Raw genomic sequence first — 18,333 nt, 5'->3', positions numbered from 1 at the left:
ATCTACATGTTAATGAAGAGCATAAGCAAACAAATCCATCGTCATGGATTACGTTTCTTTCTCAACATATCCAGTTTGTCTCCAATTAAGGGCTAGCTCTTGTTATTTTGGTCCAACAAAAACCAAGAAAATTTTCAAAAATTGTGTGGAAAAATAAAACACCTAAAGTAAGATACTGTTTCACCAATAAATTCCCCTCCAATCAATTCATTCATTAATAACATGTCCAACTATATTTCTCTATTATTACAAAATAATTAAACAATAATAATAATAATAAATTAGTTCAACTTAAAATCAAACCAAATTAAAATAAATAAATAAATAAATATTGAAAGAAAAAAAAAAAAGGAAAATCATGGAGCAGTGACTACGTTGGGGGCACATGATGATGATCGGAGGGAGGAGGCAAATGTTCAGAGGAAAAGAAGAGATGGAGGGCCCCACCATGTGCATAGCGGTACATAGATGAGGTGGGGCCCATTAAGCCAAGATAGCATCCAAATGTCCAATGGCCGGTCAGGATGGTGACACTCTGTGGGACCCCCAAACCGAATAGTGTAAAAGTTGGTAAACCAGAGGGGTCAAATTTTCATCAAAAAGGACCACCCAAAAATATATATATATTTATAAATGAAATGTGGGTCCCAATATAACCCCACATAACATACGGACAACAACAACAACGTATCGCTTTTATTATGTCATCCATCCATCCATTCATCCATCGATTCATTCATCCATTCATGCATCTAAGGGTCCTAATTAGACCCACGTAATGAACTCAGAACCCTTCTTTGAGTTGTCTATATGGTCCCACTTTCAACTACTTATCTTGATACTGTGATACACATTCAACTTATTATTATATAACAATAATAATACATGTGGAGTACTAATAAATAATGTTTTTTTCTTCCACGATAATAATAATAATTATTATTATTATTATTATATCAAATGTGATTATTTGGAACTGCAGGTGACGTAGAAGACAAACAATAAAATAATAATATTATAATTGTGATTATATAATCTAGTCACTTTCTCACTTCTATTGTTTATTTGCAGATATAATTTGGTTTAATTATCAGATTAGTCCCTCTAACATAGTGAAAGTGCTCTTTTAGTCCCCCTATTATTTTTTGTCCTTCTGCGATCCTTCTATTTTACCATTTAGTGAAATGAAAATCCCTCTTAGGGATCTTTTAGGAACAAATGATATAAAAGAGAAGAACTTGTATTTCACTAAATGGGAAAATAGAAGGATCCCAGAAGGACAAAAAATAATAGGGGGAGTGAAAGGGCACTTTCACTATAATAGAGTGATCAATCTGGTAATTAAACCATATAATTTACATATTTTTTTAAATCTACTGATTCATAGATCATTGTTTATTATATATTTATTTACTGTCGTTAGATAGATGATGATTCAAATGTTAATATTTTATATAAATAATATATAAATTTACTGTTTATAATTATTGTGTATCACTGTATAAATACAATATTAGATTTCAATATGTACGGTAGATATCAAATTTATTTGAATATTGATACAATGGCTACTATAAATTTTTCTAAATTTTAAACCTACAAAAATTTAAAAAAACTCATGATGAGTCCTCATGTGTATATAAATATATTTAAGTTGAAAATTATTTATCTAAATGACTCAAATTTTTATTATTAGGACCAATCTTATTAATATTAAAATTAATTTCTCATCCTAATGTATTTAATAAAAAACGTAAATATTATTTTATAATACTTCATAAGTAATTACATATGTTAAATCAAAATATATCTACTAGTTAAAATTGGTCTAAGTGGTAAAACTTAGGTTATTTAAACAATTTTTTTTAAATTTAAAATTTCATGTATACAAAAATATATGTATTTTTTTAATAGAGTTTTCCATATCTCTTTCCATACTAGGTTTGAATCGATATTGTATTTATATTTTCTTTTTATTGAATAAATGAATATTGACTGAGTCAGACATCTAATAAGGATTTTCTGAGCTTGATGTGTGTGAAAAGACAAGATGTCTTGTTAAATAAATGATGTCCGGAATTTAACAAACCAAGTTAGTGAAATTGTGAAAGTTTTTACTGTTTATAGGTGATGTTCGTATAATAGTGTGCTAGAAAATAAAAAGAAAAAAAAATAAAAAATAAAAAAACAGATAGGTGATGATCGGCAACCCACTACTATGGCTATTGCAGATCGGGCCACTGAGTAGGATATTCATCTCGAGTGTCGAGCATGACTCTCAATCCCCATTTTTGCGTAAAATGAGGGTACGGTTTGGTGCTGAGTGTTGTTATCTCACGTGTTCATCCCTGGGTTTCGGTGCTTGTTGTCTTAGAAAAAAAAATAATAATAATAGATGATGCTTGCACATTGGATTGGAATTTTTTGTGGGAGTGACTAGAGAGGAAGGTAGGGAGTGAGTGAGAGAGAGAGAGAGAGAGAGAGAGTGGAGGTGTGGGCAATGGGGCAATGTATGTATGTATGCATGTGGCCAATGGAGCACACAAGTCACACCCTGTTTTTCTAGTGGATTCTTTGTGGACAGAGATCACAAATCACTTATCTAATAATTCAGCTTTATCAATGATTATGGCCCCTTTTTTTTCTTCTTCATTTAAAATATATTTTATATATATATATATATATATCCATGTTTTTTTCTCATTGGTATCTCCTGAGTGCTCAAAATGGCATAAAATATGACATCAAATATCATATACATCTTTTCTTTGTTATTGTTTTTTATCGACAAAGTGAATAAGTTATTATTAATAAAAATATATATGCAAAGAAATTATCATACACAATTAATTTTATCAACAAATAACACGGTCTCACCTTTCATGTTGTGAGAAAATTAAATTTAATGAGACCTTATATTGTTAGGTTTAGCATTCTTCGTTTTTAATTGATTTTTTATTTTATTTTTTTCAATCGAATAATTGTATATATTTTTTTTATATAAAATAAAATATGGTTTACTTGGTTAAAAATATTTAACATGTATTGACCTATTACATTGCACACCTGGAACAAAATGAAAATAATACTATTTCTTAACATGATTTTAACTTAGTCTTTTTATGTTTAAAATTGTTGACATATAACTTAATTAGTTTGTAATGATTAATAATAGAAGAATGGTATGGGAAAGTCTAACAGAAAAAACTATTTGTATTACATGGAGATAATGTAGGAACATTAAATTAAATGTTTACAAAATATGAGAATATGACCTCATTATTATGCCGCTGAAGTAATGTAGTATAACATCCCTGGATAAAACCTCATATACGTTGTTTTTCTTGGTATAATGAAATTTGGTCGAAATTTTTACTATGGCCGTGTTATTTACGAGAAACCATTAATAGTTGAATAGTAACATCACAAGCACGCAATGAGATGAGGGTTTGAAAATTGCTCTTGTAATATTGCTTATCAGTATTGCTGACACACTTTATATTATAACTAAAGTTATTTATCAATGGTGTTTATTGGTACTATTAGATGTATTCTATATGATAAATAGTGTTTTTCTCATCCAAAATTATATAGTATAAAAATTTTATTTTTAATGGGTTGATAGACCATGATAACTAGTGCACATTTACTTATTATTTTAAATTATTTAATAATAACATATTATAATTGAAGAATCAGTATTTCATTCCTCTCTCTGGTTAAAAATAAACTGGTTGAATTAGTGATTTCACCAATTTTTTTTATAAAAGAAAATTCCAACAAAGAAAAGGCAAAAGTGGACACATATAAGGTTTTATTTGAAAGATGCATTCGAATATACATACAATTAGTTTTTCACACACTTAAATATGTGTTTTTCACACATATTACTGTCATTTTTATATACATTTTATACTAATAAAATCAGTATTTTTTCTTCCATGTTGTTAGTTCCTCCGGTGTGGTTTGTGGGTATTAACTAACACTTAAGCACTCATAGAAGTTTCACACAAACTAATAAAGAAAAAGCACACAAACAAACACAAAGAGACACACAACGTTGGTAACCCAGTTCGGCGTTCACTCGCCTACGTCTGGGGGGCCAAGCCCGGAGATAAATAATCCACTAAAAGAGGTAAAAAATATATGAGTACAAACACTTGTCACTCACACTCTCAACGATAAAGATCACTACCCTCACTAGATTGTTTGGTGCTCACACACTCTCCTCCAAAAGTCACTCAAGAGTCACACCTACAATCTACGAGCAAGGTAGCTTATATAGACGCCTCAACGTCCCAAATATAGCACATACCTCTTTTTAGAATCTCCATGCACTACTAATTTAAAAACACGTCGAAATTAGTCATTGCGACTCCCGTTAGTAACATAAGTTGCAACATGGCACTCGATCACGACTTGACCGAGTTCAGTTACATTGCAGGGACGACCTCAAGACCCATCAACCTCCCGGTCATGCTTTAGTCCGAGTCGATGCGACCAAATCTCCCGATCCCGACTGCGAGCAACTAGCCTACCTCCTCGACTCCTCATCGCGAGTCCCCTCGCAGGCGCTGCGTCCTTGTGCGTTTTCACGAAACTTGCCAAATTTAGTCTTCAATCTTCCAAGTTTGGTCTTCAAAGATTCTCCAAACTTAATCTTCAATTCACCCAAGTTTGGTCCTCAAATCTTGCTAATAATAGATCTTCAATCAATCTTCATCAAGGATCATATCTCCTTCATGCCATAAATAGATATTTTTTTAATTAAGCTCCACCATATTTAGTCTTCAATCAAATCACCTAAATATGGTATTGTCTTCATGTTTCCAAGAATAATTTCACCAAGATCTTCAAGATAGCTTCACCATGATCTTCGAGATATTTGGTCCCCATGTTGTGAGCATACTAAAAAAATAGCTCCATAGAGATCTTGAGATGTTTGTCTTGCACTCCAAGTCTCCTTGCCATGTCACAATGCTTGTCACATCATCAAGTATGCTTTGTCACCTTTGTTGCCACGTCACTTGGTCTAGGTGTCAAGTCATGCCAATAAATAATGCGGTTGTAGTAACACACGTTATTATTTTACTTATATGTCAAGCACCAAGTTTTTTCCTATGAAAATGAATGAATAAAAATACATTAAAAAAACGAGACAAGTACAAATACAAAAAAATAATTAGTTTAGAAACAAATAATTATAAACTAATAAAAAATAATCATATCCAACCATAAAAAAATAATTAAGGTGAAGAATAATTATCAAAAATTATAAAATAGATGTACCAATATAGTTAACAGTCATCATAAAATTGTCTCTAGTGAGACTATCCATCCAAAATAACACATTACCTATCAAATTCCAAGGTATATTCATCGAACGGGGATATATATATAAAGTCTACAAGTTAAATATATTAAAATCTAATAAATTCAACAAGAATGGTATTTGTGATTAAATTAGTTCAATGTGCAACTTGCTTTTTTTCTATTTTTATAATTCAAAGCATCTGTTTGTTTATCACGAGAGAAGAGTAGGTAGGCGCTCTTCCCACATGTTTTTAATAATAATAATAATAATAATAATATTATTATTATTATTGTTTTTATGAATAATTGTAAATAAAGCACACACATAAAATGTGAGTGACTTGGTTGGTTAATTTTTTTGATAAATCACTCAACTTTGTCGAAATATCAGTTTGCTCACTAAATTTTGGTTTGTTTTGAAAATCTTCACTAAAAGTCATTATCAGTTTCATGAAACAAGTCACTCGGTGGATTAACATTGTCGTTAGGCGGCGTGGAGACTGCGATTGGGTTTTTCGAGCCACGTCGATGAATGACGATGTTAATCCAGCCGATGACTGTTTTGAAAATGAATGACTTTTAAATGAAGACTTTAAAACAAAGCCAAAAATCGATGAAGAACCGATATTTCGAAAGTTGAGTGATTTATTAAAAAAATTAACCTGACTTGGTTCATGCACAAGTAAATTTAGTAAGGTTATTTTTGGGGAAAAAAAATTAGTTACCGGACATTGCCATCCAATTCCGTACGAGACCTGTGAATTGTCCACATATGCCGAGGCAGTGGAGATGGGTCCAAGAATCTTATATATATTTATTTTATTTTTTAGCCTTTTATTTTGGCTGCCATATCCACATCACTCTGTCATTTTTTTTTTAATTTTAACCTATTTAGCGTCATATTCACTAAAATAATTTTTTTTAACTTTAATCATTATTAACTGGTATAATACCCGAATTGGTCCCTCTACTTTTCTTTCTCTTCTCTTTTGGTCCCTCTACTCAGAAATGCACCACACTAATCCCTCTACTCTTGAAAATGACCAATTTAGTCACTCTAACCTTAATCCTTTCTCATCTAATCCCTTTACTCTTGAAAAATACAACCAATAATTGGCTTATTTTAGAGTAGAAAGGACTAAGTAGAACCATGTTCAAGAGTAGAGAGACTACTTGGGAGCATTTCTGAATAGAGAGAACAAAAGAGAAGAGAGAGAGAAAAGTAAAGGGACCAATTCGGGTATTATACCTTATTAACTCTACCTCAGAAAATAAAATTATCAATCCTATATTAATTTTTTAATAATAAAACATAATTGTATATTTTATTCTCAATTTACTGCAGCTTAAAAATAAGAAGATTGATAGGAACAGAGAGTGAAAATATGATAAACTCATATACAAAAGATTGAAAATTTATTTATTTATTCTAAGTTATGAATAAGAATTTGAGATTGTGGCAGAGAAGAGTACTACCTTGTCAACATTATAATATATATATATCTAATTGACTAGAAATATAATAATTGAGTGATTTTTTATTTGTCAAAAAAAAAAATAGTAATTAAGTGATTTCGTGATTACATACTGGACTACATAACTACTAAATCACAATAAATAATTAAAACAAAAGTAATAAATAAATAAATAAAATAAAATAAAAATATTAAAAAAAAAGGAAAAAGAAAAAAAGTGAAATGCTTTTGATATAATCTCTCGTCAAAGAAATTTAAGGAAGCATGATGAAGTAATAAGACAAAGGGACCTTATTAGTTTGTTTGTGGGTCGGAAAGGAGTGTGGCCCGTGAAGTCGTCTTCTTTCCGCGTCGTCATGCGCGTGGGTCCATTCAATACGCTCGCTCAATCTCCCGCCCCAAAAAAATAAATAAATAAATAAATAAATAATAATAATAATAATAAAGCCAAAGCCGTTTCCCTTACGTTTTAATACCCAACTTTTCCTATTTTTTTTCTTTCTTTCTTTTCAATTAAATATAATATATATATAATATTAAAAAAATATATATATAGGCTTTTTTCTTAGTCAAGGCCCAGGTTGGTTTTCCACGGAGATTTTTTACAGCGTGTGCCAGTGAAAAAATGCAGTAAGCTTTAGATCGTATCTCTTTGTTTTTTTTTTTTCATTCTAATTCCTGCTGGTCATTCGTGGGAAACTGGGATTTGCTTATCCTCAAATTTATGGCTAATAACCGTACCCAAAAAAACCAAAACATGGAAACTAGAAAAGGAAAATGGGATAGCAAGATGCACAGTAACCAGATGTCCTCTTTGCCAGATGGATGATGCCATCCATGCGTAACTTTCTCAACTCATGATCAACACTCTAATTTTTCACTTTTTTAATTATTTTTTTCAGTTAAAAAAATTTATATGTAAACATTAGTGAGATGCATGTAAAGTTAATAGTATAATAAATTTGCACCATATTATAAATAACATGATATTTAAATTTATCTATTTGATAAAGATAAAATATCCTAGATACAAGATCCTGTAGTAATAAACTAAAAAAATTAATTAAATTTATTTTAATTTTTATATCACACAAATGAAATGAACTCTAGATAACCAGTTATTTGAGTGATTTTGTTTTTCCATAACAATAATTTTAGCCATTCATTTTAAATTAACTGTATTTTGTATGTTTTGGTTAATTAAGTGGTGTCTTTCATGATTAGTGGACTTAGTTTTTATTATTAAATTTCATTTATTCTCCCAGCATTTTTCTATTGTAATTTCTTCTTCATTCTAATTTAAAATCATGACTGAATTATCACTTTTTAATCCGGTTAATATAATAAGAAATGGTAATTACGGCATGAGTCCACATCTACCGGAAAGACCATATTATTTATAAGCATACATCTTAACTCGTCAAACCATACCATTCCTTTTATTATTATATATTATAATTCACTAATTTATGATTATATATATATATATATATATAAAGGATGAGAATGGGATAAGAAGAGAAGTTTTGGGGTTGGCTCACTTTTACTTAGCACCATATCGTCCACGTGTAACCTGGAATGAGGGCCACGAGCGCCAGCAAAGGCAAGCATGCCATCCACGCTTTTGTCTTCATCCAAAGCTCGGATCTTGTGATCTTGAATTCTTCTCCTCTCCCTTATTATTATTCTTCTTCTTCTTATAGTCTAATACTCATTAACTTAACAAAACACTCAAGACCCACAAACACACAAACACACACACTCTCTCTCTCTTTCTTTTGTGTAAAGTTAGATTTTAAAAATTAATTTAATAATAAATAAATAAGAGGGAAAATATTAAAAAAATATATTAGAAAAAAAAAAACTTGGAATGGACCATCTTTGCTAATTATTGAACTACCTCCTGCTAGAAGAACCTTATGATGGAGATCATTAATATTTTTTTAATAAGATTAGGTCAAAATAATACGCCTATTTACAAATCAGTCATTTGTTTAATGCCTGGTTCCTTGTATTATGAGATGGGATTCCCTCCCTCAGTACCATATTCAGACAATCAGTCCAATTTTTTACTGATTTTTAAATTAAGGTTTGAGAGAGAAGTGCCCAAGGAGCTCTAGCATGCTCTCTCTCTATGGAGGAAAAAAAAAAAATATATTTTTTTTGAAAAAGGGGAAAAAAATTTAAAGTAATAAAGAAACAAAATTCTTAATAAAAAAAGTGGAAAGACCACTAAGTTAATAGCAAGAATAGAGAAGCGACCACCACCAGCACCACCACCATCACCACCACATCTTGTTTAGCTGCCTTCCATTAACCTACTAAATATAATATAATAATAGGGTTAGATAGAATATAAATATATTATTACATATATATATATATTATATAATGGGAAACCCGATGAAGCAAAAGTGGTGGTGTATTAGTTAATTAATTAATTAATTATTACTGATTCACAATTATATTAATTAATTTTATTTTATTTTTGAATGAAAGGATAAGTAAGTGGTTTTATATTCGCCTTTGGGCCTTCCCCACCCAATTCGATGTCGTTATAATAATCATGCCGCCCTTCTTTTTATTCGACGGCTCGGGCCCCACCCATACCACAACGCCACGTCACCAAAAGGAACGTGGAGATCGATACACGTGGCCGTTCACTTCCCAAACCTGATCCGGAACCCAAGCTTTGGAAAGAACACCCCCGCGTGCGACGATGCCCACCCAACCAGATTCAGGCCGCCCCTCCCAACCGGGCCCCACCTCCGATTTGCCCGGTGACGAGTTCACCGCTACATTTATATATTATTATTATTATTATTATTTGTTTTATTTTTTTATAAATAAATAAATAAATAAATAAGAGCGGTTGGTTGGGACTTGGGACCTGACTGTAAACGCGGCCGAGCTAATCCACCGATCCATCCAAAACCTCCATCTCTATGATAATGTCCTCACAAGGCTGCCACGCGGGGGAAGTGGCCATGAAGTCACGTGCGACATGCGTGACGTCGGAGATTGGAGTTTTATTTATTAAGGTGAGATGACGTCATTGGCCACGTGGTTGCCTTGACAAAAAAGTCGCGCGAGGAAATGAGAGTCGTATTCGTTCCGGAAAGAAGCAGCTCCGGAAGGGGCCCACACTTTGCTTAGGAACTAACGTGAGTGCCTTTGGACCGTTAGATGAGAAGGATGAACGGGTGAGATGAGATTTCGGGTATGGTGAAGGTTAGGCCAAATGCCAGTTAGGCTAGGAAAAGATTGGTATGATGAGGCTGGGAGCACGTCGGGAGGTGCTCTTGCCACGTAGGATGAAGATCTAACGGTTGTGCGTGGTTCACGGGACGAATCGGAGGACTGTGACCGTCGTTGTGGGTCCCAGTAAACAGTTCCAGAATATTTAAAAAAAATAAATGAAGGCCATATAATGCGCTGAAATAATGAGTTTTGGACTGGCCCACTGATTACCGGCTACAATCAGTGTATCCAATGGCACGTGTCAGTGCCGAAAGCAACGTTTGCGGAGAAGGAAGCGATATTTTGTTAGACACGTGGAGGTTTTTTACCAGGTGGAGGTAAGGGTCTTAGCTCTCTTTGCGTATCAGACGGACATTAATCTCGCCACGGTGGCACCTCTGTGGTGAGCCGTCGGATCTGACGTTAAGATGGGAACTGATGGACGATCTGGGCCGTTGGTTTACACTGAAAGTGGGGGTGGGGTGGGGGGTTTGGGAAGTGAAAAAGCCGATAAGGGTATCAGATTGAGAAAAAGAAGGGAACAAACAAAGAAGGGAGAGGAGCGCAAGAGAGGCGAGAGAAAAAGCTTAGGAGAAATCCCCGATTGGAGATCTCTCTCCGGCGAAGAAGGCGACCGGAGATCTGACCATCGGAAGCTCTCTACCTCTTCTAGGCTTCCTTCATACACTGGATCTGCCGGAGAACTCTTGAATCGTAGTTTTTTTTTTCCGGCAACAATCTGATCGGAGCGGTGCTTGGTAGACGGGCGATGTGTTTCTGATCCGGTGTATGAGAGAGATCGGGAGAATATGGAGAGGAACCGGGAGGCTAGGAGAGGTTCCATGCCGGTCATGAACGGCGGTCTCCCCAGACGGAGGCAAAGGAGTAGCAGCTTGAGAGATTCTCCTGGTCTGAGTCTCTTCCATCACAGATCTCTTACCCTGCATCTCTAATCTTTTCTTTGTGACAAGTTCTCTGATTGTGGGTTTTTTGCTTCTTTTTTGACTTTTGCAGAGGAGGATGGGGCGATAGACATGCAGGAGACCGGGAGGTTGCGGGAAAGAGCGAGCAAGAAAGAACGGGACCGAGAAAGGTTGAGCCGGAACAAGAGGAGAAGAGGGGATCGGATGATGCACGGCAGTAATCGGGAGGAAGGAGCGGACACCTCTGACGGGAGCCTTGACGAGGACGATGATGAAGAGGAAGAGGAGGCTCCGAACGTCAGGCTTCCTCCGTCAGCTCCCTCGATGCCGGCTTCCTCTTCTTCGCTCCCACCGAGCAACCACCTCAGGAAGAGCTTTCCAGCAAAAGTTGTGCGCGCGCCGGCGGTCTGGAAGGCCGATGAAATGATCGGCGTTCCGATTCCCAGGAAAGCTCGCTCAGGTGAGGAATCAACAAGCCGAAAAGAATTTCTACAGATATCACTCAACTCTTCTTTACAGCCACGTCTTCACATCCTGATTCCTTCTGTCTGTGAATTCTTCCTTCAGGGACCGCGAAAAGATCACATGACTGCTGGGCTTCTGGTGGAGGCAGCGGCGGAGGAGCAAGTGGAGAAGCGAGTCACCGGCAGCCGCCGCCGACCTCACCAGCGAGGCCACCGCATCCGTCGTCGGGTCCGATGTCTCCGTCGTCATCAAATGCATCTGTTCGGAAGAAGATTGTCGGTGTCTTCTTTGATCCGTCCTTCGTCCATCTTTTCTACTCTTTTCTCTGTTTTCGGGTTTTAAAGTGATTATTGACCTGGGGTTTTCTTCTCCTTTTGATCACTTTAGAAGCCGATCAGTGGGAGCAAGCCGCAAAGACCGCCGAAAACGGCGAAATCGTCATCGATCCAGGATCTCGAGATCGAGGTTGCAGAAGTTCTGTTTGGGATGAACCGGCAACCGCAACCGAAATCCGAAGGTCATAAGCTTGATTCCAAGGAGGCTAACGGGTCTGGTAACGATGCCAAGTCAAGGGTCTCATCGCCGATCTCAAACTCTCAGGCTACTGGATCCTCTCAGGCACCAGCTCCGACGTTGCCGAATTCGAGCTCAAACCCTGCGCCGATGGCGGTGACTGGTCGGTATTTCATCGGCAGGAGAGCCTTGCTTATTCTTGTTTTTTTTGGCCTTTTTTTTTGTTTTTTGACTGACTGGTTACTAATTGGTGAGTTTTGTTTGTTTCGATTCAGCTCCGAAGAGGAAGCGGCCGCGTCCTGTGAAATTCGAAGATGAGAGCTCAACGAGCCCCGTAAGCTCAACTGCCAACGCTAGTGTTCCGCCGGCTTCAGCGACGAAGCCGGATTCGCAGGTCGTGGTCAAAACTGAATCTTCATCTCCGAGAACCGAGAAAACCATGGCTTCTCCGATGAACGACAACGCTGGTGGTTTGCTTGACCATGGCCTTCCTCAGGTCGCACCCTCGGTAACGTCAGCTGATCGCCTGCAGGAGTCTTCAAAGCCGGACGCCGATTCGGTTGCAGACTCTGCTGGTCGGGACCGGATGGTGGTGACAGACGAAAACGTTCCTCTTGTAAAACAGCCAGCTTTGGATGTTAATCTTGACGATGTCCCGGAGAAAGAGTAGGGATCAAAATTTTTTTATTTTTTCTTTGCGTTTTTTGGCGGGGGGGGCTAATTTTCTTCTTTCCTCCGTGTTTACAGCGATCCGGTTACTGAGAATCGAAAGGAGGAAAAGTTCAGCATAGATCTGATGGTGTGTTGCTGTTCCGCATTTTGTTTTAATTTATCGACGGTGATGGGTGCTGATGGGTTGGATTCATCTTGTAGGCTCCTCCTCCTGGAAAATTATCACCGGAAAGGGATGGATTTCCAGATCTTTCGTCCGACTCCAAGCCTGTGGACTCGGAGATGAAGTTGGTGGGCGTTCAGATTCTCTGCTTTTTCTTACTTTTATCCAATTATTTGTCCTTTTTCTTGTTCATATTCTCTCTCTCTTTTTTTGGGTAGAAAATGGAACTCTCCGGTAGACAAGAGGAGAAGAGGGAGGTGAAGCCGGAATCGACGGAAATGCTTCATGCGGGCAGGAAGGAGAGGACTCTTGATCTGCAGTTAGACCTTGACAAGCATGGTAAGGAAGTCGCAAGCTCTAGCAAGCAACAAGGTCAGAAGCAGCAGACGAAGCCTTCTGGGAAGTTGGAGGCCAAGCCTGACAGCAAGCCTGGTTAGTTTTTTTGGTTTTTTTTAAGTTATCCTGGGTAAATTTGGATCATTTATTGATCCTGTTGCCTTTTTTTTTGGGTTCTCAGTGGCCAATGCCAATGCCAGTGGCTCGGTGCCCGTGCCATTGCAAGTTGGAACCTGGCCGAGTAATGTTCCTCCATTTGGGTACGAAAATATAAAGTTAATACTTTTTTCTTTCGGAAATTTTGTTATTGGTTTATTAATTTGATGGGTTTTTTCTTCTTGTTTACCTTCTCAAGATACATGGGTCATGTGCCTCCCTTGCCAGCAGTTCTTCCGATTGATGGGAGTTCTGGCTCATCAAAGACCATGCAGGTACCTCTACTTGTATATTTATCAACTGTAACTCTTATTTTGAGTCTGATTTTGCTTTTTGGAGGGGTTGTCGTTGACTTTGTTTGCTGGACTATGCAGGCTCCAAATTTCGCATCCGGACAATCCCGGCCAAGTCGATGTGTGACACATTGCTACATCGCCAAGAACATTTTTTATCACCAGCAAATTGCAAAGATGAATCCGTTCTGGCCTGCGGCAGCTGGCACAGTGCCTTTGTATGGTGCTAAACCTTATAACCTCAACGCAATTCCGCCATCAGAATCTACTTCCATCCCCGCCAACTCTCTGCAGGCGAATTTCCCAGGGAGAAACTCTGGTGCCTTGCCTGACAAGGGTTCCCATCCTTCCCGTGAGAAGAGCTCGACAGCAGCCAATACGCAAATTGACTCTGCCCAGAGAAAGCAGCATCCGATGCAGCAGTTGACCCCGCCTGCATCGGTAAATAATCTACTCGTACGTATACTGTGGTTGCCTCCGCTTCTTTGTTTGGATTCAATCTTGTTTCATCAGCCAAAATCTATTTCTTTCTGCAGCATGGTCCGGCCTTCATTTTCTCGTTGAACCAACAAGCTGCTGGAGCAGCTGCTTCTGTCATCAGATCTGCTGCTCCAAAATCTACACCTGGGATTGCCAGTGCGGCATCATCTTCAAGCACTGCAAACTTCGGGGTTGCAAATTCTGGATCTGGCGGACCAGCAGCTACTGTGAACTTTAATTATGCAATGCCAGTGAATGAAGCTCATTACCTTGCCATTCTTCAGAACAATGCCTACCCATTCCAAATTCCTGGTGCTGTTGGCACGCCCCCTTCCTACCGTGGTGGAGCTCCAGTCCAAGCGTTACCCTTCTTCAATGGGTCCTTCTACTCCTCTCAAATGCTTCATCCCTCCCAGCTCCAGCAACAACCACCGCCTCAGCAGGCCTCTCATACACAGCATGGACACCAGAATCAAAGCACATCCAGTGGTTCATCATCCTCACAGAAGCACCATCCTCAGCAACCGCAGCAGCGGGTGACAGCTGGAGCTGCAGCTCCTTCTACAGCAGGGTTGAGTACTCCAAGTCATCCTAGTTCCAAACCTAAGCAGCACCTTCTACCACATCAATCCCGTCACCTAGAGGGTGAGACTGGCTGTGAAGACAGCCCTTCTACTGCTGACAGCCGGACTTCACAAGCTGGTCAGAAGGCAGTGCCTGGGCAGAACTTCGCCATGCCTATTCATCCTCCAAATTTTGCTCTTATTTCACCTGCTGCTGCAGCATTAGGTGGCAGTGTGACTCACACTGATAAGCAGTCATCACAGCAACCACCCTTGAAAGTTGAGCTTAATCCGTCTCAAACTTTTGGGATGTCATTCACCTCTTTGGGCGGTAATGCAGTTGCTGCTGGTGCTCCTCCATGTCTGGATTTCTCTTCTTTGGCACAAAATCATGCCATCTTCCAAAGCCTACCTGAGGCTGCCAGGCATGGCTACCAGATCAATGCTGCGGCTGCAGTTGCTTCTGCCCAAGCTGCCCAACATCTGAAGAAATCACCGCAAATGCTAGAAGAGAGGAGAACTGGTGGGGAATCAACCAGTGCAATGGTTGGTGTGGAAGAGGATAGGAAGGCCCTGGCTACTTCCAAGGTTATGAATGTTCCACAGCAGTCACTCAGTTTCTCTCGACCAGATAACAATTCCTCAATGCCCTCCATTCTTGGCAACAGTGTCATTGACAATTCCCGGACACTGACCCTCATCTCTACTAATGTCAATGGTGGTGGAATTTCACATCGGGTATCGAATTCTGTTCTTTCATCTCCACCTGCCACTGGTGCTGGTGGTTCTCAGCCTTGTCAGCAGCAGCAGGCGTTCATAAATATTCAGAAACAACAGCAGCTACAGCACCATCTGGCTTCTCGCACCAAGTCTCTTTCATCCAGCAATAACACTGGCATATACTCAGAACGGATGCCTTCAGGATCAGCTGTGTCCAAATTCCCACCAGCCTTGGCGGGATTCCCTCAAGCTCTTATGCAAAGCAGTAGCGCTTCTCATTCCGCCCAATGGAAAGGCTCCACAAAATCAACTACAAATGCGGCTTCTTCCTCGCACCCTGCCCAATCTTCAGTGAAAACCAGTATTTCCCAGCAACAATCCCGGATTTCGCAGCAGTCTGTTACCCCTCAAGTTCATCAAACTCAGATATCTTTTGGGGTGAACTCCCCCAAAATGGCAGCGCCAGCTGGGCAGCAACTCACTGGAGGAAATAGTATGTCTTCTTTGTCATCTGCTCCCACTAGTATTATGGTTGGGTCACCTCAAAACTCCGCGGCTTCTAAAGGCAGTGCTGGTGGTAGCCCCAGAGCCTCTGCAAATGCGAAATCTGGACCACAAATGCCCACCACCAGTCTTCCCCTTGCCCAACAGGCCTCATCCAAGGGCTCTCCATCAAGTTCGAGCAGGAAGTCTTCTCCAGTGAGTAACAGGAATGTGCCTTCTATTCTTGGTCAACCTCATATCAGCTCTTCCCAAAGCTCGAGCACAAACAAACATCAACATCAGCCACCGCATCAGAAACAGCCCTACCCCCAACCTCAGCTCTTTTTCAACAACACCTACATGCCAACACAGTCTTCGCAGTCGAATGCATCAGCCGCTGCCGCTGCTGCTGCTGCTGCTTCGGCAGCTGTGGCTGCTTCCTACTATCATAGACGACCGTCAGAACAGCAGCCTGTGCAGGGGCCAAACTTGGTTGCGTCTTCCACCGGAATGCTCTCACTCTGCCCATCTACATTGTCATTAATTGGCTCCCCGGTGACTGTAGATCCCACAAAGGCTGTGGCTGCTGCTACAAATATGAAGGGGCTGCAGCAAGCAGGGCTCTTGCAGCACCCTGGGGCTGCTTCATTCCCTTACATTCATGGCATGCCTTCAGTTTCCATCAAGCCTGCTGAACAGAAACCTGCTGCGGGTACTTATATCTCTCACTTTTGCAATCTATCATTTTATTAAAGCCACCAGGGGGTTGACAGTTGAAACACTGTGAATTATTTGTTAGAGCATGGTGTCAGTCGTGCAAGTCTCATTTTTATTGAACTTTCTTTCCCAGGTAATGATAATTTAAATGCCTCATGGCAGGCTGAGAGGAGATGACAATGGTGGGAAACCAGTGTTGTTCTTCCATGCACTGCTGCATTGGTTGTACGGGCGCAAAATCTTGACTATCAGCAAGCTTTGTCAACACAGGTTGAAAACCCACCACCCTGAGCTAGACGATTTTGAGGAAGAACACAAGGAACGGTGTCTTAAGTCGTTCCCTCTGTCTTCCTTTATTGGTTGTTGTTGCTTGTGCATGCATGCTGGATGATGTTGTACAGGCGCTGGAAGTTGGGATCAAGAAGACGGTGATACAAGATGGACTGAAAACAAGAAGAACAAGAAGACGGTGTTGTTCCATGTTTCTGTGACGGTGAGCTGCTGCCTGCTGCCTGCTGCCTGCTGCTCTCGGACTCACTACTCAGCCTGGTAATAAATTGCCTGGTGTCTTCCTTAGTCTCATTCTCTCTAGTCTCTCTAATCTTTTACTCTTTCCAATGACTAAAGTTAACACTGGCTTACAAGTATCACAGAACATGCTCTGGCAGTCTGGTTTTAAGGATGTAGAGAGACAGAGTGGGAGAGAGCTTTTGTCTGAGTCACTGACCTTTTGTGTATGCTTTTGCCTTTTTATGTAAAACTCAACCCATCTTTTGATCTCTTTCTCTTCCCGCTGGCTGTGGGATTGAGAACCATCTTTCTCTGAGTGTCTATTAATTTGCTTTACTTAACCTTAATCAAGAGGATGATTGATCCCAATCAATTTCTTTCTGCTAGTGAATTTGTATTGCTGCTGTCCATATGTTATAATCATCATCAGCATCATCATCATCATCAACATCAATCTCTTATGTTGTATTTTTGGGTACACTGTAACAGTATTAGTTGTATCTATCTTTGTTGTTTCAGTTTCTCTCTGATCACTTTCAAGCTGACAGGACCCCAAGACTGTGTAGGACCTTATTAGGCCATTGTCAACTTCATGTTAATTAATTAATCTTTTAATTAAATTATTTTCTCATTAATCTTTGCTTTTGTTTAGTCCTTTATTTTGGAATAAATCAACAACATGTTCAATCAATCATGCCTTCATCTCTTTCTGACAATGAAATTCCCACCAAACCAAGCAAGCGTCATTCTGTAGTGATGACTTAGAAATTGCATCATTGACAGGGAGAAAAATGGCAACATATCTGTGTCTTTAATGGCGCACTCTAGGAACTGTTTCAAGTTCTCTAGGGCCCCAACTCTAAATAAAATCATCAAGAGTGACAGGCATTTCCAAAGGGCAGACAAAGTCAAACTATCTAGATATATTATATATATATATATAATAATTCCGCTTTTATAGAGCCCTCTGGCGTCGGCAATTTCTCTTTATAAAGTTTCACACGTGCGCCAATTAAGACAGTATTGGGGGACCTATTTAGTTTAATTAAAAAAATAACTAAATGTACGATTTTAATTATACATTTTTCTTATTTGACAATATAGGTTACTCCCTACCATTTTTTTAAATTAGTACAGAAGTGTTTGTCCCATTAACAATGGAAGGTCTTCAGGCATCTTTCACAATGTTAAGTTTTTTTAATGTATTAGTTTATATTATCTCATATAAATATTTTATTCTTTGTGCTCTAATTTATATCAGTAAAATATATGTATAGTACCTAATACTTTAATATATCTTTAATGATTTTT

General features: G+C 38.6%; 1 protein-coding gene across 3 annotated transcripts; it reads left to right on the top strand.

The window, feature by feature from the left end:
- Positions 1-10,542: 10,542 nt before the first annotated feature.
- On the top strand, positions 10,543-17,258 carry LOC120249842 (protein TIME FOR COFFEE-like). 3 transcript variants are annotated; one of them, XM_039258516.1, is made up of 13 exons: positions 10,543-10,937; positions 11,043-11,411; positions 11,519-11,691; positions 11,804-12,092; positions 12,205-12,595; positions 12,677-12,728; positions 12,803-12,892; positions 12,983-13,196; positions 13,282-13,360; positions 13,456-13,531; positions 13,631-13,990; positions 14,086-16,507; positions 16,646-17,258. In XM_039258516.1, exons 1-13 carry the CDS (start codon positions 10,838-10,840, stop codon positions 16,687-16,689), a joined length of 4,659 nt encoding a protein of 1,552 aa, XP_039114450.1. In that variant the 5' UTR covers positions 10,543-10,837; the 3' UTR covers positions 16,690-17,258. The 3 variants fall into 3 exon arrangements, with proteins under 3 accessions (XP_039114450.1, XP_039114451.1, XP_039114449.1); XM_039258517.1 differs by having other exon boundaries at positions 13,631-14,005; positions 16,675-17,258; XM_039258515.1 differs by having other exon boundaries at positions 13,631-14,005.
- The last annotated feature ends 1,075 nt before the right edge of the window (positions 17,259-18,333 follow it).

Source organism: Dioscorea cayenensis, chromosome 19 (assembly GCF_009730915.1).
Source record: "Dioscorea cayenensis subsp. rotundata cultivar TDr96_F1 chromosome 19, TDr96_F1_v2_PseudoChromosome.rev07_lg8_w22 25.fasta, whole genome shotgun sequence".
Lineage (NCBI taxonomy): Eukaryota > Viridiplantae > Streptophyta > Magnoliopsida > Dioscoreales > Dioscoreaceae > Dioscorea > Dioscorea cayenensis.
Note: the sequence above shows the minus strand (reverse complement) of the source record. Positions and strands in the feature narration are given on the sequence as shown.